General features: G+C 38.6%; 1 protein-coding gene across 1 annotated transcript in view; it reads right to left on the bottom strand.

The window, feature by feature from the left end:
* lamc3 (laminin, gamma 3) overlaps positions 1 to 26965 on the bottom strand; it is a 218938-nt gene that overhangs the window by 155493 nt on the left and 36480 nt on the right. Inside the window, exon 3 of the mRNA XM_036140365.1 lies at positions 3721 to 3851. Coding sequence (XP_035996258.1) covers positions 3721 to 3851 — 131 coding nt within the window. The remainder of the gene's footprint in view (positions 1 to 3720; positions 3852 to 26965) is intronic.

The following is a 26965-nucleotide window of genomic DNA, read 5'->3' as shown; positions in this document are numbered from 1 at the left end:
CATTTATTTAGTAAAGGCAGTCAGACTGAATTAACCTCTGATCATGGATTATACTCTGAACTTGATCTTCTGACACAGAAACCAGCGGAGGTTACGGACCCTGCCAACACGAGGGTCCTAAAAGTGCTGTTGTGCAGCCAAGCTTTCAGTCAGAAACTATTTTCTCCAACCCAGAGGCCACCACATCCACAAAGGCCCTCACACCCCTCCACTTTCAGCCGGGGTTGCATCGATGCCCGTCTCAAAAATCACAACAAATCCTTCACAGCATCTAACTCCCAGACCTGACACGAGGCAGTGTGGTGTAAAGGCATATGTTCTTTAACACACTGTCCGGATATGAGACTAACATGTTGCTCCGTGGGTCTGTCCCTCAGGTGGTGCGACATTGCTGGGTAATTTGTCACGCCACCGCCGTGATCCTAAGCGTTTATGACAGGTGTCACATCAAGTTTACATTCTCTCCGAAGACTCCCTCTCAACTACTTGATCGTCCACTTCTTTTTAATGCAGCACCAAGGTGAAGTGTGGTTCATGGTGACACGTCTGTTCTCATTAATGTGAGTAACAAACCCGAAGTGGAAGAAGTGTGGAGTATCACAGTGGTTTGGATCCATCAAGTGGAAATTTGACTGCCGGAAAGAGATAAGATGAACTTTTATTGAGTTAAGAACAACAGGCAATTAGAGGGAAGCAATGTTCATAAAATATAGTTTTAAACTAAATCACTGGCACCTACAACAATTTCTAGACAACAAATACAACGTAAAGATTTCTAATGCAAATTTAGATCGGGGGTCTTCAACCCTGGTCCTCAGGACCCACTGTCCAGTGTGTTTTAGATGTGTCTGCTCCACCACACGCACATCAAATGATTGCGTGACCTGTTCAGTACCCATCAAGGGCTGCAGAGGCCTGTTATTTCCCCATCCATCTTCTAACACGTCTATCATTTGTGGGAGTGGGGGGGGGGGGGGTGCTGGTGTCTATCTCCAGCTGTCAATGGGCAGGAGGTGGGGTACACCCTGGACAGGTCGGCAGTCTATCACAGCTGTTAATCCCCCATTTATTTAAATCAGGTGTGTGGAGGCAGGGGCACACCTAAAACTTGCAGGACAGTGGGTCCAGAGGGACAGAGTTGAAGACCCCTGCTTTAGATGTTATCCTGGAACAATCAGAAAAATCACGGACTGCAAGTGCAGCGATCAACAGCCCAGCCAAGACCCATCTCTCCCTGACACCTTAAACAGCTTCTTTGGACACTTCAATTCCCCAAGCAGCAGGGAGCCTGAAGAGGAACACCATCAGCATCTCGTCCTGCAGCTGCTCCAGTGACCTCCTCCCTAAAGAAGGTCAACATCAACAAGAGTGCATGTCCAGACATGTTGTTGGGTCGGATGCTTAAATCACGCGATGGCCAGCTTGCTGGAGTCTTTCTGGACATCTTCAGCCTTTCCCTGCAGCTCTCCATGGTTCCCGCTTGTCTTAAATCATCTACCATTGTACCTGTCCCTAAAAAAAAAAACAGCCATCACCTGCCTCAGTGATTATCGTCCCATCGCTCTGACCCCATCATCATAAAGTGCTTTGAGGGGATCCTCCTAAAGTACATTAGGGATGCTGGCCTGGAGAGCCTGCAGTTTGCCTACAGGGAGAATCGCTCCACATAGGACGCTGTCTCGGTAGCACTGCACTCAGCTATGACTCATCTGCAGCAGCTTAACACCTTTGTAAAGATGCTCTTCATGGACTTTAGCTCAGCATCCAACACCGTGCTACCAAACATGCTGGTTCTGAAGCTCCACAACATGGGACTACTCACACCTCTCTGTTCCTGGATGAGTGTCTTCTTCACCAACAGGCCGCAGGTGGTGAGGATAGGGAAACGCACATCTGCTCCACTGATCCTCAACACAGGAATGCCGCAGGGCTGTGTCCTCAGCCCAGCTCTCTTCACCCTTTTCACCCAGGACTGTTCTGCTGTCCACCCCACAAACACAGTGGTGTAGTTTGTGGACGACACCACTGTAGCGGGTCTCATCTCCAACAATGATGAATCCCACTACAGGGACGAGGTCAGCAATCTCACACAGCGGCGCTCCAGGAACAACCTGATCCTGAACACCAGTAAGACCAAGGAGGTAATAATAGCCTACAGGAGGTCCAGGCGGACTGCATACTCTCCTCTCTACATACTGGGGGGTGGGGGGTGGAGCACGAAGACAGCATTAGCTTCCTGGGCATTCACATAGCCTCTGACCTCTCTTGGACTGCAAACACTTCCCACGTGGTGAAGAAGGCCCAACAACGACTTCCTCAGGAAACTGAAAAGGTCTGGACTAAACTGCTAAAGAACATCTATAGAGCTACCATAGAGAGTGTATGTGAGCTGCACAGTCCAGGAGAGGAAGGATTTAGCACAGCTGGTGAGAACAGTGCAGGGAATTGTGGGATGCCGTCTCCAGGATTTGGACTCAATCCAAAGAAGGACCAGATGCATGTACGCTGATCCCACCCACCCAGGGAACGCGTTATTTGCCCCTCTCCCATCAGGTAAACACTTCAGAAGCATTCAATTCAAAACAAATAATCTTAGAAACAGTTTCCTTACAAGAGCTATGAGGGCTATCACACCCTGATGGGAGACAGTGGTCCTACATTTACATGTCAAAATCGTCCACTGTTATTGCCGCAGTTTCTCAGCAGAGGACGACAGACCCCTGCTGAGAGTTTGTCCATCAAGTTTTAACAGGTAACACGTGGTGACAATAAAGAATCTTTGGATCTTTTGACCTCCTTGATGAGTCGTTGATATGTTCTTATAATAATTTTTTATGGACATAGGAACGGTCAACACTGGTCCATGTGTCTTTCATTTGTGGATCAAAAATATAACTGTGGTTCATTGTAGGATCAACATTTTAGATTAAGTCATCAAACCTGAGTGTGGGTATTGAACCAAAATAATGCGGTTGATTACTTGAATTCATGATTTAACAAGGGGGGCGACTATATTTTTCCACTGAGCCATTGTTGTTTTGAATAGCTTTTGTCCCTTAATAAGCTAATTCAACATTTGAAATTAGCATTTTATATTGGCTCAGATTATCATCATCTGATATAATTTGTTTGATCTGAAATATTCAACAGTGACAATAAAGCAAAAACATTGATGGTAGAATAAATCTTTTGGTCTTGTGTCAAAATATGAGGCTGTTTTTTACTTAACCAATTGATGACTCATTTCTACGGCAAGTTACTTCCAAAGTGAAGGTAGCAAGGTTAGTGTTCCAAATGCTGTTGGATGTTGTATTGGGAAAAATTTTGGTTATCTTGCAGGGGGACATTGGGGTCAGCTTCAAACCTTCTGAACACCCTGTGTTAAGCCTCCGTCTATAAGGATGAGGTAGCAACTGTGGAAGCTGCTAAAAACAGCTAATAGGGCATAATATACTCCGTAAAGGAAATGTTTGCCTTGTTCATTCAAGGTTGCAATAGTAGCATGGCAGACTGTGAAAAATAACTTTGCATTTATGAAAAAAAAATATCAAAAACATGTTCTTTTTTAAAATACATAGTTCTCTGAATTAAATAACAAGAATACCAGCCTGCAATTTTGCATGGAATGCTTAGATGCAGATTGGATGACAGATGAACATCTAATAGGGGTACTAAGACCAATTTAGGAGGAAGTTTCTAAAATTTTTTTGTTTTTCTTACCTCCCACCCACGGAAAAATCTGAGATGGCATAAAAATACGAGCGCAGCACTTTAGGATCCTTAAAAAACTCGTCCCCAAAGGTGTTCAGCCTGTCCAAAGAGATGAGCAGGTCAGTGGCTGTCACCCATTCCTGGAAAACACAAAAAGGCAGAGAGGAAGAACATGCCATGAGAAAATAAATAAATAAAAACTGACAAGCTGAGGAAGAAAAAAAAACTGATGTCACCAAGAAGAATGGAACAGAAAATAGTAGCAGTGTGTTGTCGGATGTTTTTTCTCTCTCCATTTTTTTCTATGATTATTCCTGAAAGCAGCGTAGATTCTACTGTAAGGAAAGGGAAAAGAAAGATATGTAAAGTTGGCAGAAAAGAGAGATTAGCTGGAATGAAAAGTTGGTGAATCAAAAGAAAGGGGTGATGGTGTAGCGACAGGGGGGAGCAGATGTAATGGGAAGATAATGAGTATGGCAAAGAAAATTGAACTGATGTTAGAGTGAGAGGGGTGAAAGACGGGGATTAATGGAGATAAAAGCTGAAATATGAAAAAAGAAAACACAACATTGCCGCTCTGGTCTCCTTTAATGGATTGCACTTGGCAGAACCTCCACTCCGATAAGATTTAAACTACTATGTCTGAGCCCACTGCAAGGGTAAAAACAGGATGAAGCAACAGCAGGAGAGAGTGAAGAAGGATAATACAAACGGAGGGAAAGCAAACAGGAATTAAAAAAAAACAATACTTGGGTGGAAGATAAAAGTGACGTCAAGGAAAAAGAAAAAGAGGGGAGAAAAAAAAAGATAACCCAATACCATGAACCCACTTTTAAACAAATAGCTGAAGAGATTTTTTCTGTTTCTTGGTTGGTTTGGGACTCTGTGGCGGTCCTCAAAAAGCCTGTAAAGCTGTGTGTTTTGAAGCAACTCCCCGGAGATGTCTTTGAAGTGTGGCAGTGGAAGACAAGGAGATTGGAGAGAAAGGGCCTCAGACTACAATCGTCTGATGATTTCCTTCATTCATGTCTTTTCTTCTTTTTTTTTCAGACAACACAGCATGTCTTTGTAGTGCTGAAGCCCATCAAATAACACCTTTTTGATAAGATGGGGCTTTGCTTATTTTAGAATACTAGGCACAAACCAAGCATGCTTTGTAAATGATGTTTTGCATGCTTTGTTTTCTGAAGTATGCCATGTTTTTTTTTTACCATACTGGAAGAAATGGTAAAAAATTTTTTTTTTTACCATTTATCAATAATAAAAAAAAGTTTTCCCAATTTTTGATCCTACTATATGAACACTGTTGCTTTCATCGAGACTAGTTGAATCAGTCCGTGTGTTTTCCAATCGATGTCCTAATTTTGGTTTGACATGTTATGCATTCAGAGATGGCATTGTGCATACCTTGGTTGGAATGAATGGTTATTTAAGCTGTTGTTTCTTTTCCTTTCCGCCATGTTGAACCAGTCTGCCCATTCTCCTTTTACCTCTGATAACAGCAAGTCATTGTCTTCCAAACAACTATTTAACTTCTTTTGACGAGAGATGGAGATGCTCGGTAAGCATGGGGTATGATTGTAATATACATATAACTCATGATGTCCTAATAAATCATCAGCTTCTGAAGGACTCAGACAGCCCTGTCAACTATCCCACGTTTAAAGTCACAAAGACCTGCTTTTTACCCATTCCAATAATCCTGAGCATTTGCATTTCATGCTGCTGAAGGGTGAACTTCAGCTGGTCGCCTTTGCCTAAAGTACACAGCTGCCATCTAAGATTGGCAGATTCACAAATTGTGCTAAAAAGCAAATTAACAGGTATAGGCCTAACTGATAAAGTTCTTGGATGGAGTTCATTGGATGTTGGTAATTTACCATGAGGGAAGCTCCACCTTGCAACCTGCTTTCCACACCCTCCTTCATAGATGTTTTGTCCCTTCTACAGGATTATGCATTAAAACATCTTGGTTTTGGTGAAAGATAATCACTTAATTTTTCCTGCACATTAACCCTCAAGGCATGGTGTTACCCTTAGTGATCAAACCACTATTCTGGCCCACAATGCAGCCCTTTGTTGTTTTTTTTTTGTTGTTGTTGTTTTTTTTCCAAGAGAAACATCACATTGAAATCTTGCTTTTAGCCTTTGATTAATAAAATTTAAGGTGGCAATGGGTTTGACTTTTTTTTTTATCCGTGTGTTCTAATTTATTTTAACCACACCAAGCTAGGAAACACTCCAAGGAGAAGGTAAGAAAAATCTCACTTTCAACACGTCAGAAGTGATGTGCATAAATGTTTGAAGAAGCATATTTAATTGAGTGAAGAGACTTTTTGATTTTCACTTTTATACTAAAATTCTAGTTTTTTTATTCATAGCCTCATGGCAACATTATGCAGTTAAACCATTTAAAAAAAAATAACATGTTCATGATGGAGATGTCTGGGGATGTATAGTTATCACCATAATATTTTTTTTTTCTGTTGTACTACAGTTCTTTGCAAAAGTACTCAACCCTCTTAGGTTTTTACCTCTATTGTTACTTTAAGTGATGGATCTGGACAAAATAGTCTAAGTCTAACCAACAGCTATTTGTTGAAGGGTACCGAGTAGTTTATAAGATGAGCATTAAGTAAATTTCCACTTTCCAACCTCCAAATACCTTCCTTGTCAAACTGAAGTATTAGTTTTTGCTCACCAAGCAAAGTGAATACAGAATTGGTAGAAAGCTAGATGACACTAAAGATGACACTTTTGGCTTTCTTCATAGGTATGCAATGGGATTTTTCTCAGCTTAAAATAGCCTGAACAGCATAGAGAAAACCTTCAGAAGGAAAATAGCTTCTTGGGAGGCTCTTCTTGGTCAGCGTGACCAAGCAGAGCACACAGGATTTGGAATTAGCGTCTCATATGATATGACATAAATTCATGAATTGAGAGGCCATAAGCTTGTTTTGAAACTTAGGTTGCGCATTCCTTCTCATGAATCTGTATGATATGTAACTGATTAAAACAGTTAACTATGTGTGTGTATGTTTTACAGGTGAGACACCAGGAGCTGGAGCAAAGTTCTGTTGTGCGGTAACATACATTAAAGCTGATTATGTCCTGTTTGCTTTACATTAATAAGGTGGGGATAAATACTGGAACTCTGTATTGATCCTGCTTGTGGATACATTTTTATTTGGAAGACTATTGAGGTCATTATTAACAGGTATTTGTGGAAAGATAAAAAAACAGTTGTTCCTTCCAGCTGCATTCGGACAATGCTATAGCTGTGCTCATTCAGATTTTACTTACAATAGCCAGAATGCTTGTGTACAACTGCATTATTCGATTTTCATTTTTACTTCTAGCCAATTTTCTTCCACCAAATGCTCTCTTACTCCAGCTGGAGTGCACTCCACTTCTCTGACAGTTCTCCCTTTTGGCAGCCAATCGAGGCCTGTCAAGCGGTTAGTTGATTGCATATGTAGCAACAGAATTGGAGGATTGAGTGTGGTCACCTGGCATGCTGTTGTTCCAACGTTAACTCCAGCACTTTACGCCTAGAAGACGTGGCTCTGCAGGCTAATAGGATTTGGATGCCACCTACAATCCTGGGGCAACGGGAAAGCAGATCTATTCTCAGTCTTTGTTTTTGGGTTTCACCACCTTCAGACAACAAATTTGTATCCATGGCTTCCAACAGCAGGCTGTGAGCCCAAGTATGATTTTTTTCATGGTTAAGTTAAGCTTAAGCACTTGTCAGGTACTAAATGAAACCAATCTACTTGGCCGTAATCAGAAATAACAGTCTTCATTCATCCATTTCCCTAGTTCCCTTGTGGGGCTGGTGTCTGTCTCCAGTTGCCAGTGGCCGACAGTTGAGGTAAACCACAGGGTAACATCAATGGACAACTATTCACAAAATCACACCTAAAGATAGTTTAGAGCAGCTAATTAACCTAACATGGATGTTTTTTTGACAATGGAAGAAAGCTGGATTACTCACAGTGAACCCACAAATTCACAGGGAAAACAAGCAAACGCCACTTAGGCAGTTTCCTGCCTGGATTCCAACCAACATCCTTCCTGCTGAATGGAAAACGTGCAAACATCTCCGCTACCATCTAGCAATAATGTCATCATAGTCAGTGTTGTATAGTAACGAAGTAAAAATACTTCACTACTGTACTTAAGTATATTTTGGAGTACTTTATACTTTTCTCGAGTATAACATTTTTTGATAAGTTTTACTTTTACTTCACTATATTTCTGAACTTAATTGCATACTTTTACTCCAATACATTTTCAGTGTTTGGTTTAGTTACTCCTTACAAAAAGAGAAAGAGAGACTCACGCATGCAAGTGTTTTGACCCCACCTACTGATTGACTGCGACAAAGTCGGGACTTGCCTGGCCTTGTTCATCACCACCAACAGGACAAGAAGCTGGATCAGTGGTAAAGCAGGTTAAATTAACCTTGTGGTATAGGTAAAGCATCTAATAGCAAAGAGTCCTAATTTTCTTAACTAAATGATAACCTGCAGGTGTATCTATTAGCAGGTTTACCACTTCCTGTAGGTTAACTAGACCTGGTTTATCACTTAACCATGTTCTTAGTATACACCTCCTGGTCTACATTTTGCCTGCACTTGGTTGTGTACAATTTTAAAGTGTATAGCACTGACCTTACCTGAAGAAGGAAAACTGAAAGCATACAAAAAGGTTGTATTTTCTGTCTAAACTTGGTCTAAGTTTCTCCTGCACTTGGCTGTTTATATTATTTCAAGTGAATTTGACTTTCAAAGTTTACCACAATCTAAAAAATGTCATTCAAACTGCATTTGCTTTGTTTTACTTTTTACTTTTACTTTTTATTACATTACTTGAGTACATCTATTTTTACAGTAATTTTCATACTTAAGTACAAGACATTTCAGATACTTTAAGACTTTAACTCAAGTAACATTTCAGTCAGTGACTTGGACTTTTACCAAAGTCATATTTTGGAGAGGTACCTATACTTTTACTTGACTCCGAGATTTTAGTACTTTATACAACACTGATCATAGTGATAAAAACACAACTAATGAAAATACAAGAAATCACAGAAACAAAGTTCCCATATTAATCACTCTTTATTTGCAATTCAATGAAAAGGAAAAGTGTTTATAGGTAATCCTAAATTGTTTTCTCTCTTTAAAGTATGCATTCAGTTGCGTTCTGCTATAAGGAGAAAGTCTATAGGTTTACAGGTTAATGTGCAGGAAAAGAGTGTGAGGAAAGTAATGTCTTAGGAAAACAAGTAAGCCAACACAACACCAGCATTGTTTGAAAATAACAAAACATATAGCTAAATAGCAAAAGAGATATGACTTTCAGCCCTACATTAAAACTGCTTAAACTAAGTTAAGCATACTTAGAATTATGCTCTGGAGAGATTTTTCATGGATGTATCAAGCCTGCTTTGTGCTCTTCACAAGCCTGCACTGTTGTGGTCAGATGCATAGTGTTGAGAAAATTAATTTCTGTGGTGAGATTTGGTTAATACATGTCATGGATATATAGGTACCCACTGTGACAGAGCCTTCGGTTGTAGCCAGGCGCACACATCTCAGAATTGCACCTATATCAGTTGTTGTGACTAAAAAAAAGAGTTTGACTTTTTAAGGTTTAGATTTAAGATGTACTAGCTTGCAAACATAATTCATGGCATTACATTTTACTAAAGGAGAGGGAGGAGGTGGACAAAGACGAGGAGGAGAAAATGGCTTGAGCAGCAACTCATATATTTGGTCAGAATGTGACTTGGGAAAAAAAAAAAAAAAAACAATTACCGTGGTGTGATCAGCTCACAGTGTTAAGTGAAGATTGTTTGCATGGTTAATTTTTACTGCATTTGCTGAGAAATGCTGAAACATATTGTGGCGGAATAGTCAAGCACTCAGAAATAAAGGAGTTAAAATTAATTTTGGAAAGATTTGGAAAAGTTGCTCGGTCTTCACATCTTCATGTCTTGTTTAGATAACTAACGATTTCTAAAACTGAAAGAAGTTGATGTGTGGTCACTGTGAAGATACTGTTTCTTCTTCTGGCTGTACTGTAAAATCGGTCTAAAAGTAGTACATACATCCATAATCTTCTGGCCTATAATAAAGTAGAAGCAGAAACAATGTAAAAAAGCAACGTCTTCCTCCTTTAAACATTGGGTGAATACTTTGTGACATCATCTTCAAATTATAGTCTCATTCATGTAAAGCAACAAAAAAAAAAGAAGTTATAAATACTGGGGATTGCACTTTGTGTTCCATTCTGTTTTGATTAAAGCTGAAAACAAATAAACTTTTACTTTTAAATGGAAGCAAAAATGGCCATGACCTGCTATTATGTTAAATGAATTATTAGCACAAAACCCATTGCCCACAAGTGATATTATAGACCAGATTCATAACTCTGCTAATGAGGGGCAATTCAGGACCCTGGTATTTAAAACGCTTTATTTCAGACCTCCTGTTCCACCATCACAGTGAAACATTTTAAATATATTCCCAATGCTAACACACAGTTAAAGAAAATGTAATGCTTCATTTATCATAAAGTGCAGAACGATCATTACTGGAATGGTTTATGCTTGGTATAACAGTGCTAATTGTGTAATAATTCCAAATATCACTTACTCCAGTAAAAGGAAGCAGTTTCTTAGGGTTAATTAGGAGTCAGCTCATAACTTATTATTAGTGCAAACTACAGCAAAAGCTTAATTAACTTTGATTTCGTAGTCCCTTGGAATTTGGGTTCACAATGCTGCGATGATGCTGACATAGGAATAAGCACGGAGAGTGGCAAAAAGCCAGTCCTTTGCTTAAGGCAATAACTTCCAAATGGTCAAGTGAGCAGGTTCGCGTACATTGGAATAGATCAGAGTAAAAGAGTTGGCAGTTGCACGACTGCAGAGGATGTCCCAGAGCTTATAACCTTCGCCATCACCTACAAATTCTTTCCTTTCTCTTTCTACGTCTTTCTCCTTTCCTTCACCACTTTTCCTGTTCCCCTCATTTCTAAGTCTGCAGGCAGTGACAGGAAAGAGAGCAGTGTCCCTCATTCCAAAGTTAATAACTTTTTAATTTAATTGCTTAAGCTCACTGTGCCCTCAATATGTTTTTTTTTTTTCTTTCAGTGGCTCATTGTCATTCAGAGCCGGAGCTTCAGTTTTGCCATACAGTTTTCTGGAGTGAGAGTTGGAGGGTGTGGGGAGAGAGCAGGAGGACTGTGTGGTGGCAGGAGCAGGAGACAAACCGTTTTAATGGATGACTGAACAAATTAAATTTGAATTCATGCAGTAGCTTTCATCTTTTTTCCTGATTATTGAAAAAATAAATGTCGTTTACAAACTTGACAACAGAGCTCGCTTTGAAGTGGGCCATTTCTTCACAAGAAAGACATATTTAGATGACGTTTTACAAGGTGAATGTTGCTTCTTTCGAATGAGAAATCTAATTTGGCAATAAAACCCGGCACATTAGATTATAAGCATCCCAAAATGACAGCATGTACCGTTCTCTTGGCATCGTCTCATCTTAATATTTTTTTTTATCATTATTTATTCTGGTTTGACCTCTCAAAATGGAAATGCGGAGGATTTTTAAAACAGCAGATGAAGTGTGTGAAGTCACTATATTGGATATGCACTCTCCAAACTGTGGCGCCGCTGACAAATCTGCAGTGGGATTAAAATGCTAATAAAACAGGCTGGATGCAATTTCTGTTTTAAGCCTGATGAAATATGTATGGCTCTGTGTGAGCTATATGTGCAGAGGAAGGTGTGGCAGACAGAGGGACAGGAAACGTTTCATGCTCAGGTAACAATCTGCATGTAAAGAGTTGCTCGTAGTGCTTGGACAAAGCCGTCCGGTTTTACAGCATCGAGGAAGAACAAATACCTCCCTTACAGATTTCTTCTGTTTTTGCCTTTTTGTCACACTTGTGTTTCTTCCAACAGATTTTAATATCAAACCCCCAAAACAATCTGTTTTCAAATTATTTTATTAAGGAAAAAGCATAAATGAATAAAATTAAATAACTATCCCTCCTTCTTAAATCATGACTTAACTGTGATTAACCACCTACACAGTTATTTGGTAAAAGTGGGAGTTACTTCTTCAGTTGTAGGTTTAGATTGCTTTCCTACCTTTAATTAATTTCATCATTCAAACTTTGTTTTTAAAATCAACCTGGTGGTCTTTCTTTGAAATTACACTTATTTGATGAACAAAGACATAAATGTAGCAAAAAAAACAACAACACATGGACTACGTAGAGGAGCAAATACTTTTGTTTTAGTTCAAGAGAGAAAAGCGACATACAGGTCATCTCTACTATTTGTCAGGGAACTATTTGCATCTACATCTAATTTGATGTAGTTTAAGTGCATAGACTTCTTCTATTATTGCTCGTGTTAGAAATGAAATGGATCAATTTGTTGTAAATGCCCATGATTAAATTGTTCTGTCTCTGCCATTATAAATTAGCATTAATGACACAGAAAATAATATTACAAATTTGACAATTTTTGCAAATCACTTACTAGATCGGCTGGGATTGTAAACACAGGTCCAGAATTATGCCAAACAATGACAAAAAAGGAGCAATTTGTACTTTGATTACATCCATTATAAAACCAAAAACAGAGTCTATATGAGCAACAGCAAACTCTAAATTAAAAGCAAGCCCGGCTTTTTCACACTATTATTGACTAGTCACTGATTAAAATCATGAGGTGTTTTTTTTCTAACTAAAAGTTTGGTTGCTCAAGAGCACTTAAACTGTTTTATCTATTTATTTATTTTTCCTGGGTTGCGGAGGTTCAGTCTTGGTCACAAAACTGCAAACGTTACAATGGGTTGTCTTCTTGCTGGCTTTTTACATCAGAAAAGGTCAGCTCATTACAGTGTGAGGTTAGAAAACATCCAGGGCTTAAGATAACAGCATTTTCTCCTTTATAATCCTTGGTTGGATGTCCTCCAAACCATACTGATCTACAGCCAGCACTCCCCTTTGTCACCCCTCACCACACATGAATGCTTGGTTATGACCCAATGAGTACTAACATTGACCGCTTTTTAGGAAGGTTGGTCTATTAAAAATGAAATAGATTAAAAATGAGTGAGTACAGAAATGTCCTTTACAGTTCACATGAACATTGCATATAGAAGGCTTTTTATTATCAAGAATAAAAACCATTTAAACTGAAATTAGTGATAAAACAAGCTGGGGACGAGTCTAGACATTTGTACCGTCTATGCAGACTTTAGAGTAAACTGTCCGTCGAGGTGGAGAATCGATGGAGGTTTAATACCTTAACTGCATGTGTTTTCTCCTAAACACATATTCTTCTTTGGTTTTGTAATTACTAACACTATATTGTGCGATGGGTGGGGTTAACACATATCAGAATCAGAAGGCCAAGCTTGTGAGGGGATAATTTTTGCAGCTATAGTGGAAACCAGATATTTACAGATACAGTAAAAAAGGCAAAACCTTATTAGGTTTCCTGGCCTGACATGTAATCTCAATAAACATTGGCTTTTTTAGGTAAACTAGACTTACAAAAAAATATTTATTTCTATGTTCCAGAAGAAGATGAAGAAATTTTCTTTTAAATTTCATTAAAACCAGACGCTTATAGACATGTTCTTATATTTGTAATTGCCATGTGAATTGCTTGTGCAAACTCTGTTATTCGGGTCAACGCAACAGCAAACAAGCTTAAACGGCGGCAACCGGACTTTCGCTCTGTTCTTTCTGAACATGTGTTGACATCTATCCAGGAGTCTTTGTCAGTTCTGGTGGCTCACACTTGATCAACCGGCTGTTGGTGCGCTGCTGTTCTTAAGGACATGGAGACCCATCCTCCTAGGCGATTTCTAGGTCAGATGCAAATCAATGACCCACCCACCACTCTCCTGGATCAGAAGCCAATGCTTGGTGTGAGTGGAGTACTTGGTCACCTGAATCATGATGAGATGCTGATGTAATCTCTGTGGAATGTGTTGGAGGACCAAGCTTTGATTCACATCACCACTGGAACACAAACTCTCTGTCATCAGAACTTATCAGAGTTACCGGGCTGACAACATTCCCTCGGCCACAGAGTAGAAACAAAAGGAACACAAGCACATCGAGACATCAGTGCAAGCATGTGGTTACCCAAAATGGGTCTTTGTCAAATCAGCCAACAAAGATGGGAGAAAAAAACAACACAGAACATTGTCATTCCATATGTGCCAGAAAACTTTCCAAACACAACATACCAGTAAATTTCAAACCTAATAACACTCCCAGACAAAAACTGGTTCATCCCAAAGACAGAACAGCCAAACCACAGCTGAGCGGCGTTGTTTATGCGGTTTAATACAGCGAGTACTGCTCAGACTCCTACATTGGAGAAACTAAACAACAGCTACATAAACGCCTGGCACAGCACAGAAGGGCCAGCAGCTCGGGGCAATGTTCAGCAGTCCACTTGCACCTTAAGAACAAAAGTTACTCTTCTGATGACGATGTTGTCCTGATTTTGGATTGGAAGAATAGATGGTTTGAAAGAAGAGTGAAAGAAGCTGTCTTGATCAAAAGAGAAAACAGAGGGGGAAGATTGCGCTTCCAACTCCCCAGTGTTTACAGCTCGGTCCTCCAACACATCCCAGAGAGATTACATCAGCAGACTGATGATGATTCAGGTGACCAAGTACTCCACTCACACCAAGCAATAGCTTCTAACGACCCTTTACAGTGACAGGCGGGTCTATTTCCATTTGGAGTATCCCCTTGTGCCGAAGCTTTAACTTCCTGGCTGATGTCCTGGGATATTTCTTCAACATTTCTTATTTTCATGTTGCAATCTATTTCGTGTACAATCCTAGTCCTTCCTGCAGCTAAACACCCACACTATAAGATGCTGCCACCGCACACTTAATATTTGGTATGGTGATCTCAGGCTATCAATGCTTCCGCTTTTCTTCTAGATATAGCAGTGGCCACTATATGCTTGGTTTGATTAGACAACAGGTATTTTTTGCCAAAGGTTGTTGTCTTAAAGCAAATGGTTATCTGGCTTTTATATCTTACTTTAGGAGAAATGCCAAAAGGCCTGTCAGCCTATGTTGGTGCAGCAGCTGACTCTGGATAATGGCACTCTCTTACCAGCTTAGCCCCAATGCCACAAGGTCTTTTGCTGCAATTCTGTGGTCGATACGCACATTTGTACCAACACACATTCATCTCAGGGACAGAACCTGTTTCCTTCCTGAGTGGTATGATGGAAGTGAATCCCCTGGTTGTTTTTGCTGCTGTTTATCTGAACAGGTGATTGTGGCACTTTCAGGCATTTAGAAATTGTACCAAAGGTTCAACAAGATTTGTGGATGTCTACGATTCTCTTCCTCCTATCCCACTGGATTTTTTTTTTGATTGCACAATATCTTTCCACAATGAGAAAAACTCTGGTTGAGATACCGCCTTAGAATACAACCAGAGGGCTGCCTTTAATTAATTCAAATGTTGCGAAGTAAACCATCTGAAGCTTACATAACATAAGCTTACATCATTATCTGAACTTGCTCAAATTTTTTTAAAAGAATAGCAAATATAAAGTATGTAAACTTCTCAATTACAAGAAAGTGCTAATATAATTATATAATATAATCTCCAAAAGAAATGTGACGCTTTTTATTTCATTTAGCAAATAGTACATTTTTGTTAATACTATGTGGTCTAAAACGGTAAAGGTTTAGTCTGAATTAATGCCAGACATTGGGGAACAAGTCTATGATTCTTTCAACTGCATATCAGAGAACCATTTCTGAAAAAAGTTACATGCTATAAAATCTAAATATGAGGTAGGAATCTTTAGTAAACTACAAATAGAGGATTTAATAGTAAAGTAGTAAAGTAAAGCTAATGGTAATCGGTAGTAAACCTGCACCCGTCCGAGACTTGACCTTATGATGCCAGAATAACAACAATTTTAATTTTGTTCCGTATTTTTCAGTCCAGTAAATGTCCAGATTTTTCTCTCTTGGAGTGAAAACCGAAACACACATTTAAGACATGTTTTTTTACAACCTCAGAATGGTGAAGCATTATATTGCATTGCATTTAAGTGGGCGCACCTGCCAAATCTATAATGTGTCCCTTTTGTTAGGTTGTCTGTTTAGGTTAGCTTCACCACATCTTTAACTGTCATTCATCGAAGGCACAACGTTACTAAGAGGATTATGCTGGTGAAACAATGCAAATCTAAATTATTCATTGGTTACAATACAAAATCGAAATCAGTTTGAATGAAAGCAACTGCACCATGTCGTCCTCTGACTTCTGCTTTCTCGACCCTCCTTCCCTTGAGCTTGACCCAACATTTAGCAAAAAGCACTGCGGTGCAAACGACATTGCAGAGTGTTGCCCCCAACCCCACTTGACTGAGCTGCCTGTATTAGTACCTCAAGCAGGAACCAGTATCAAACAATTAAAGAGGGCTATGCACCAGCATCTTTATTTTGAAGATTTGCTGCGTAAAAAGAGAACTCCTTTGGCATCAACCAGCTTTGATTCCGCATCAAACGGGGTAGTTGATGTGTTTTTGTCTCTTCTCACTTCACCCGACTGACTTAGCACCCTTAAAATACAGGAGGTGTGAGAGATTTAATGAAAGAAATGGTGCAATTGATCTGTCTTATATTCTAATGGGAAAAGAGATCACACTCAATTAAGGGTCCTCTCATCTTGTTGTTTAAAAGAAAGGCAAGGGGTGAGAGGTGGAATGAAGGAGGGCTGTTGTTTGCCAGGTTTGTCGGGAGATTTGCCACCCAATCCATGTTTTCTTAGCTCATATTGATTCCTTGAAGCGTTATAATCAGAAGGTATATATTATCCTGAGGATTTTGAAGTACTGCCAACAACACCATTAGTGTCAGAATAAATGTGATTAAAGCTTCTATACTGATTGCCTTTAACATCATGACCCACTCAGTTCAAACCTCTTACATCCAGACACATCTCAATAAATAAATAAATAAATAAATAAATCTCAATACATTGGAACATCATCCCAGATTTTATTTTTGATTTCAGCAATTCAGTCCAAGAATGCAAACATGACTTATTTCAAGCATTTATTTCCATTAAAGTTGATTATTATATCTTATAGCTGAGAAAAACTGTTTTTCTGAATGTTTAAGTATGCTATGACACCAATCAAAACTCTCTTTAATACAGAAATGGCCTATATCGAAACTGAGGTCCCTGTGCTGTACAATATATACATTTAACATTGCTCTAGGCTCTTTTTGCGTGGATTATTGCATCAGTGCAGCAGGGCATGGAAGTAATCAGTCTGTTGAGGAATCAAGGAAGTCCAACAACCATGTTGGTCATTTTGACCATTTCATAATTTGTATGTTTAATCCCTTTTTCAAATAAAAACACGAAGCCTTGCTGGTACTTGACTTTGCCTGAAACTGTGTACATTTTCATGTCATTTTTTTGCTTATTTTGCAAAGGATAAATGAAATACAATAATTTCTATTTACTTTGACTGGCGGGAATTTTGCATGTGTCTATTTTGATTTCTCCAGGCAAGATAAAGATAGAACGAACGCCTGGGCGGGAAATTGATGAACCATCTGTCAAAGAGCATCTCCAGTGGTGTGTGTTCAGGCTAGGCTTGTATTTCTTTAATTCTTTCTTTTATGTCTAAAAATATGAAAGATGAGAGAAAACGACAGAGGTGTTATCGAAATTTAACTGTAGAAATGGTGAAAGAAAGACTGAACATGAACAATGAGGATTCTAACGGACAGAAAATAATCCTGAAGGAAGCAAAAACATTCCTGGGTGGATGAAAATTCCTCATTTTCAGACACAGCGTTAGAGGGCATCCCTAGGAAATTGTCTGGTGACATCCACCCAGATATAGTTATGACCGGTGATAGTTCAGTTCAGATAGTTCAGTTTTTTTTTTTTTTCAAGCCATATCATCAGGTTGGTGAATTATTGTAATGTTATAGCATATAGGCCGGATTATCATATGACAACTGTGTTATTTATTTATTACCATTCTATTGTCATATATGTCTACCTACAGCTGATGTCAAGAGGGAGGCCAGCCTACCGGGGTTCTCTGTGGCGATGGAAAATGGAAAAGATGGGACTATGTGGACAATTGTTCAGCCTGCTGAGCTGCCAGGGAGACAGCAGAGTCAAAATGTCCACACTGAAGCTGCCAGCCCCACAGCATATGCAAAGAGCAACATCAATGGTGCTCTCACAGCTGCACTGTGCATTATTGACACAGGCACGCAACAGCACATCCGGGAGTGTACGGTGCCTGAGGCGCATCAACATCACGGTGACAGCTCATGGGACATGGTGGTGGCCCAGCTGAAAGCCTTCATTGGCCTCTTGTATGTTCGATGAGCACAGGGAAAAAATAAAAGAAAATAGACTTGGACACAAATATGGACAGCCCCTGGTTGAAAAAAATTGAGCTTCCAGTTCTTTAAGGAAATTAAGCCCAGAAATAGGTTCCAAGAAATCATGAGATTTCTCTCTAAGAGGAACTCCGAAGTGGCCAGGTGGAAATTTCCACAGAACCTGGCAGATAAAGCCTAATAAATTTGGGTTCAAATTTTGGCTAGCAGTGGATGCTATGGGGCTCTGTATCTGGCAAAAAGGAAGAGATGCTGAGTAGACGTCAGCTCCTTGGAGAGAAACCAGCCTACTTTACACTTTACAGGGGGGTTGAAGAGAACCAATGTCATCTGAAAGTTTTAGGTGTCTCTTTTTTGGCCAGTTAAACACCTGCTCAACGTTGCTTTCACATTTAAAGTTTGTTTATTTTGGTCAGGTGAGTTTTTTCAGGGGTTGAGTTTCTTTTCACACATAGGACAATACAAGCAAATAGAAATCTGTCCCTGCAGACCATAAATTTTCTTTATTGTTTTTTGTTCTTTGTTGTGTCTTGGGTGGAACTAGCATATGCATTTACAAGAAGCAGATGGTGTGTCTACTTGAAAATGTGAAAGATGTAATCTTGCTATTAGTATTTTTATAGATACTATTTCCCACAAAATTAATGAAAAAAATATTCCAAATGGATTTTGAGTTCTTGAAAATTGTCTGGGGATTCATGTTTTACAGTTGAGGTGCATGATCTTTATTTATTAGTTTGTTGACTTGCACAATACAACATATAACTGAATAAGATATTTGGCTCAAACTTAGAATTGAACCGAGGTCTGATCATGATGAACGGCTAATGTTAGCCACCATTGAGAATCTTTTCACATAGTGCATTGCTGTTTGATAGGATGGATGTTCTCCAAAAAAATCACAAATACTGCTGAAAGAAAAAAAGAACAAATTGGAAGTTCTCTTCCAACAACATTTCTAATATTAATGTCACCCTGTTCACCATCTATTTCAACTCTAACCCTCTGGCAGACATTTTAAAATAGTTGTTCTATAGGGTGAAAAAACTCATGGTTCAATAACCATTCACTCAATAGAGTAAGGCTCCTTTACGACCTTAATATGTCCCTATTACATAAAGTGTAACGCGAAACAAAATATTTAACTTATTTTGATTTGCTTTACTGATTTGATTTTGATATTGGTTCTACCTTGTCTTTGTTACACAATGAAACAATTTGACTTTTGTATTTAGATTGTGCTTCTTCTTTGTCTCATCACATTTTGGCATATTTGGTTACTGATCATTGTTGTATACTCATTTTATATAAATTTTTACATATAGTAGTGTGGAATGTAGTTTTTAATTACTTTTACTAATTGCACTTTGTAGGAGAGGTGCTCCTAATTTCCTTCTATTGTTTCACTGTACATTAACAATGCACTAATCAAATCAAGACAGACAGGTTAAGGTTTAGGAAAAATATATTTTTTAAATAATTAGGATCTGAGGTTGTTCTATTATACTAAGAAAGTGACTCACATCCTGTCTAAAATACCTTTTTCTCCCTCTACCTAAATGTTTATGTGTCCATCTTCCTTGTATATTCCCTTTCATGGGAAAACAAGACATTTTCTCTCTGTTTTAAATGCTTGGTGTGTATTTTTTAAAGGAATTTTACTACAGAAAAGTGGATTCAAATCAACGACCCAAAGCCATAAATTCTAGCATGCTATTATCCCAGGTATTTCAGAGGCCAGTTTAACATAGCAAATGGACAGGCCAAGTTCGCACAGTTGTTAATTTGATGATATTAATCTGAAAGAAATCTCTTAGCTTTAAAAGGGAGTGCAGCAATGTTTTCTTGTTAGACTTTTACAAGTCTCTTCAAGCAAAAAATTGGAGAAGCACCAGCATAAGAGCTGAAGGAAAGTCATAACACGCGGGGGAGTGAAAAAAAGGGAGAGATGGAGCATGGAATATTGTGGCGGAGAAAGCAGAATCCTGTATTGTTGGATTAAGAAGCTCTTGCTAAACCACGGATACATTTATTTTCTTTTCATTCTCATTTTTATTACTGTCCCAGCAGCGGCAAATGAGTAAAATCTCTAGAGCCAAAACCCAGTCCTTCCCTTCTCATGCAGCTGTTTGTTGTCCTACTGACTGCAGCTGCCACACAATGTACCAAACCCGTAATGGTACTAAAGGTAATCCAATAGTGCTTTTAATTCCAATTTTCACTTGCCACAGATGCAAGGAAGCTTCACATCAGGGATATAACCGGAAAGCGTACTGCTAATCCTGCTGCTCTGTGCAGTTTAGCGTACGCTCGAGAGCAGAAAGTGGCTTCATCCCTGCTGTCTACCCTTCATCTTTTTCAAGTTTAAATTGGGATCACTGTTAAAAGACATATATTTCTTTCTACTCTGTGGGAGGTATCAGGAGGCACAGCCTATTCAAAGTGCCAGGGTCTATGAGAGGTAAGGTATTATGAAGAGACACTGTCTGACAGTAAAAACGTGTTATGATAGAGCAGGAGAGTTGAGGTGAGTTGAGGCATGTCAGCTTAATCCTTTATCTTCTTTTAGAAGGTTTTTGTTTTATCGCAATTTTTGAGCAGTAATAATTCCGGCTGATTCTGTTGGATGGCAAAACAATTAGTGCAGTTAGTCTGGCTCAAATTCAACCCCCCCAAAAAAGATATGTATAAACTCTCATTTTTATGTAGTTATTGCTTTTTTGTCATACTTAAATGTTCCAGATAAACATAATCAGGCAAATTCTGACACTGCAGAGGTTTCTATGGCTTTCTTTATGACCTCCTGGATGAGTCATTGATCCACTTTTGTAGGTCCCTCCTGGACAGGTTCACCACTGTTCCATGATTTTTTTGCTTTGCCATTTCTCTTGCTTTGCTAACCTTTCCAGACTGAGAGATGCCACCGGCTTGTTTGTCATGTTTTTTTTTATTCATTTAGATTGGGACATGATGCCTTTAATTTTTAAGATCTTTTAGTATATTTTGTTTGATTTGGATCTTGAAATTATACCAAACAAATGCGGTTAATCACAGTTATTTATGACTCAACGAGGAAGACGTTACATTTTCAATTAGAGGCAGGTTGGTGTGGCCAGCTATTTTTCCCTCATGCACAAAATTTAATTTAAAAAAAGCTTTTAGTATTTACTCAGATTGTCTTCACATGATATCAACATTTTGTTGAATATTTGAAAGATCTAAATGTGAAAAAAGCTGAAGCGTTAGAAACCTTTTACGCATCTTAGCAACATAATGTGAATTAAGATAGGTTGAGCTACAACATCTCTATCATAAAGACAGTCCTTAGCTTTTCCTCCTCACTTTAGCTTTTCGTCCTTCAGGGAGGCTGGCGCTGTGGCTTTGCTATGCAAGGTTACACTTCATAACCCCCACATATCCTCACTTCCTCTTCCTATTTAATGATGTGGAGGAGGACAGCTTTCTTCTCAGAGGTGCAAGTATAGTCAGACATTTTTCACACCAGGACTTTGGAGAAAGGTCAGACAGAAGAACAAGCCGTTATAATCAATACTTTGATGGAAGCTTTTAGACATGCAAGAGGTCACGGCTAGCGGCTGATCAATGCAGTCCAATGCTTCTTCTAAAATTAAGCTAACTCTGCTAAATATGTGCTCTCCTCTGAATCTTTGTTTGAAGATGAGGAAAAAAGGAAATGTGAAAAGCAGCAGAATGGACAGTAGGAACTTCATGTAGCCAACCTTCCCTGCAAGATATGTTGACAGTAGTAGTGGGACATAGAAGTTTTTTTTTTTTTGTCACATCAGTCATTTTAGGTTCATTTAGCTGTTTTTGCTTTTTTCCATCATGAGCAGCATTTTGTCTAATTTTTAATGCACCAGGTTTGAATAACATTAAAAGTGGACAAATACAGTTCATCGTGATCAATTGGCAATTATGCATCCAGGATTTGCCAATATTTATATATTTATTCTCTGCTAACTATCAGCAGCAACAACTTTGAATAAAGGTACTCAGTTTATTAGTAATCATTTTCACCAGGAATGCAAATATTTAATATTTTTCAAAGGCAACAAAATCTTCTGGTGACAACACTTTAATCACTGATTGTTGCAAAATTTGAACAACAAAATAACCTCAAAAGTACTTCTTGATTAAACACAAAACACTGGAGTAAGTTATTGCTTTTGCTCTAATCATCCATTCAACTAACATACTGCTAATTTCATATGTCAGTCAGAGTTTTATACTGTTGTAACAACAACTAGATGGCTAAGATGCACTGATGGTTAGTTGTGCTCCTTTATTGGTCATTTCTTATGATACATATTTATTCTAATGTGCTCAACACAGGTTTGTGATACCTTGAATGGCCAACATTGTAGGGTCACTGTTTACATCTGTTTTTAGGAGGAAGATTGTCTTTTTTTGTTTTGTGCTGCAGTAGCAACACAAGCCTCTCCTGCGTTTCTTTCAATGGACTTCATTTACTACAGTAGGTTTGGACAATAACCCAAAACACATCAGCAAGTCCACATCTGAAGGACTCTAAAATAAACAAGAACAACAAAAAAAGCAAAAACAAAAAACTGCATTTTTTTAAAATCTGATTGAGATTGTTATAGCATGACCTCAAACATGCTAAAAAAAAACAACCAGTTGTTTTTACCAGGTATCAAAAATTATTAAAATCTACATCCAAATCTTCAGTCTATTCTTCTCTAAATAAAAAAAACAATACAGAAGAATCAGCACAGTGAGAAGTTGTCACAAAGTGTTGATTGTTCTTATACAGAAAAAAGTGTTGCATGTCAGATGTTCTGGGCAACTAAGGCACCATAATGAGAATTTTCTTTCAGTTTTCAAGATTATAATGGATGGCTTCATTTGATAGAAAAGCTGACTGGTCAATTGCTGAAGAGGATGCATGCAGATTGAGTTATAAGCATAGGGGCACAAAGAAACAGTGTGCTGTAAGAGAGGCTGTAGGGTAGAGCCATTAGCTGAGCATTGCTTTAAGTTGATTTACATGAAAAGCTATATCACAGTTGTTTTTTTTCCTTGTTTTTGTTTGCTGCTAATGCCTCTATGACAAGAATGTTTCCTGCACCACGTACAACCCTTCTGTACACTATATGAAGAAACGCATGATGAATGATGAAAAGTAGCTAGTTACCATAGAAACTATAACTACAAACTGGTAGGGAGACATTGCTGACCAAAGAGTCATTTCCAACATATTCCCAGATAAGCTTGAGGGACTGTTCCTCTCACAGGAACACTCTCTTTGATCTCCTTCATCTAATGAACAACACCACTGTAACAATAACTTCCGGAAAATAGAAAGAACATTTTGTTTCCTTATACATTCACATATGTATGAAAAGACAAATCAATTCCTGTCTTGTTAATTATACATAAAACCTGTTTATTTTAGTTAGCATCTTATCACCAAACATACAGACCTCCAGGCAAAGCCAGTTGAACTTTATGCATTTGGGTTGGGGTGAACAATTGCATCTACCGTGAGACAATTTGCACTTTAGCCACCAATAATTCAAATTATCTACTGACCATGTAATGCTTGCCACCAGGTTCCTGACAAAATCACTAACTTTACCTCCCAAGATCGAACATAAGACCACAACCCAATTTTTTAGGAGTACACAACAACAAGGATACAGTCCGAAAGTAACCTCAATTACCTAATAGCTTGAGCAGACTTAACAAGCACATTCCAGAGAGACATTTAGGATTCACAACCGTTGTTGTGTTCTAGTCACCTTAGCTGAGCTCAACAACTTCAAAAAGCTATCTTTTTCTTTTAGATGCTTTTTCTTGCCCTTTCCTTTTTTTCTTTCACTGCTGAAAGTATACCTTAAATCAAATTCATGAATTCCCAGGTTTCACATCATTTTCCGTGCATAACTGGAACCTTTTTCAACTCACACAGATGTTAAAAGAAACATCAAAAGCTGGCTCAGAGGAATATATCTTGAATGTCAGCACCTGACCAAGAATCTGTGGCTATGCGCGGATTACATAATAAATTAATGATTGGTTTTTTAAACTTTTACAGTCTGGTAGAATCTCTGATCTGTTAATTTTTCTGTATATTCTGTATTCAAGCAAAGCTAAGCCATGTTCGTTTATTTTGTGTTTCATTATTTTAGCTATCAAGTAAATATAGAAGAAATATGCAACACTGAACATCAAAGCACATCACACACTCATGAGACTCCTTCAAGCAGAGAATTACTTACAATGAATTGATGTATGCATGCATACTGCCAATCCTTTCAAAGAAAAAAAAGAGGAGTGACTGCAGTAAGTGCTTTATTTAGTCACTTTTAGCCATGTTTTACTATGCCCACCCCTTTCAGACTCAACCTCAAGAGGCGGCCATTAATTCAGCACAACACTCTCAAGGCTTCATCAATGTTAATCACAGCTAAACATAACATTAGCTTCACTCCGACTCCTTTGAAAGGACTTAAAGCCATGCATATACAATCATAGCTGTAGGATGTTTGTCTGAGTAAACGTGTGTGTAGATGAGCAGATGTATTGGCAAAATCAACTTTTGAAGAAATACTTCAGAATATCACATGCAGTGTTGAACTTTCCAGTGGATTCTAGGGTGACTTATTGACTGTATCTGTATAACCACACCCGCAGACAAGGGGGGGGGGGGGGCAAGCGGGTCAACTGTCCAAGGCCCAGGAAAGGGATCACTAAAAGAATCCCTGTTTAAACCTAATTACCAGTATCTTTGGTTGATGCCTATCTTTGACGATATCAGACTGTGAACCATGTGACACAATTTCCTTGGCCGGTTGTAAAAATCACACCTTTTGCACAGCTTGAAATGCTATAATATAGGTCGTGCACATGACTTTGGTGAAATAAGGAATCAAGGCTTCTCATAATGATACATTTTTTTTACCCTTTATAAATACCTTTACAGTGAATAAGAGACTGTATTGGCTGTTGCAAGCTCCCATCTTGTTTATGTCTTGTGACCTGCTCACAGACAGCTGTCTCTGTGGGGAAACACTATTCGTCACATTTATCAAGTTTTTAATTTATTTGGTAGAACACCTCTTTTTATATGTTTCCCAATATGTCCAGTTATCAATGAGCCACATCAAATCAGCAAGTAAACATGCTAGCATTATTTAAGTATCTCATCAAACTACTCCACAAAATAATGGCTATATGTGTCGTGTCAGAAATGCTCTGTCTTCAAAAACCAGTCTGCTATCCGGCAGAGATTCCTGCTTGAACAGAATATTGGTTGTTGCCAAGAAAAATGGATGCTGCAGCACCTAGAATGCAGGTGCCAAACACCGGTCTTTGAGGGCTGGTGTTCTGGACACATTTCAATCTGTCTCTGCCTAAACTTACTTGAATTCAATATACAGGTCATTAGCGGGGCTCTGTAGAACTTAACTGCATGCTAAAAAGGCAGTTCAATCGTTTGATTTAAGTTTGTTGGACAAGGCGAGGATATAAAAGTTGCAGGACTCTGGCCTAGAGGACTATTATTATTATTTTCTAAATTTCAGAGGTTCAGCATCAACATTACTATGGCTTAAACAAGTTGGCAGTCATGAATGATTATGCTGATGTTTTGTAAGCTTTGAAAAGGAAAACTGACAAGAGCTGGGTAAAAGTATTTTACAATACAGTACAGTTTCTAGATACTGAAGTACCTGACGCTTACAAATACTACACTGTTCTGTTCAAATATATACATGCAGGCACAAAAAGCAGGGCAATGTCAAGGTATCTGACTGTTCAGGAAGATGTCTGTGTCCCAGAAATTTCTCCCAGAGAAGAATGTATTTTTGCATGAATTGTATGATGAACCCCAGGACAAAGCAAATATGTTGACTGGTAGGAAAGTGTTTTTAACTCCATCGAAACAACTCCTGTAGCATCATGGACCAAAAGACCAATTAGAGATGAAGAAGCCATTGTTACGCTTGAAGGAAAGAGGTGGAAGCTTGAAGCCTGCAATCATCTGAATCAGGTGTCTTAAGGCAGAGAAACTTCTAAAACATGCAGGGCAGCGTGACTTGAGTATTAGGATTGGGAAACACTGATTTGGCCGTTAAAGTTTCGAGGTGGCAGCATCATGTCGTGGGGGTGCTTCACTGCACTCCACAAAAAAAATTAGGAAGGAACATGTGGAAAGAAAGCAACATCTCAAAACATCAGCTACGGTGTTAATACTGCCAAGTTAGTCACAAAAGACTTAAGGGTAACAAAATCAAGGTTTTTGAGAAGCCATAAGAAAGCCTTAATTTAAGTTCCATGGAAAATTTGTGGAGATAGCATGTTGTGTGTGAGCAAGGCAGCCTACAAACCTGACGAGGACCAGTTTTGGCAGGACAAATGGGCTCACATTCGAGAAAACTATTATGGAAAACTTGAAGAAGGAAATCTAAATGCCTGATCCAAGCCACACAGCTTAAAATTACATTTTACTAAATGTTAAGCAAATACACATACCTGAATTTTCAAGAAAGTTGAAGTTTTAAAGTTTCTCTCTCATCATTTTGCCATATATACAACATATACAATTTTTTTTGGTAATCCTACCTGACCTAAAACAGAAACATTTTGTCTGGTTTAATCTAAGACAGTGAGGAAAATAAGTTATATGTCTTGCTTTGAACTGTAAGTAAACATCTGGTTTCAGCTTTTCTTATCCAGGGCAAAAATGTGCCCAGCAGAGTATAAGAAAATGTCTGCTTTACCTGCAGAGCCAGGCTTTG

Source organism: Fundulus heteroclitus, chromosome 8 (genome assembly GCF_011125445.2).
Source record: "Fundulus heteroclitus isolate FHET01 chromosome 8, MU-UCD_Fhet_4.1, whole genome shotgun sequence".
Classification (NCBI taxonomy): Eukaryota; Metazoa; Chordata; class Actinopteri; order Cyprinodontiformes; family Fundulidae; genus Fundulus; species Fundulus heteroclitus.
The sequence above is the reverse complement of the archived record's forward strand: the minus strand, read 5'-3'. Positions and strand labels throughout refer to the sequence as shown.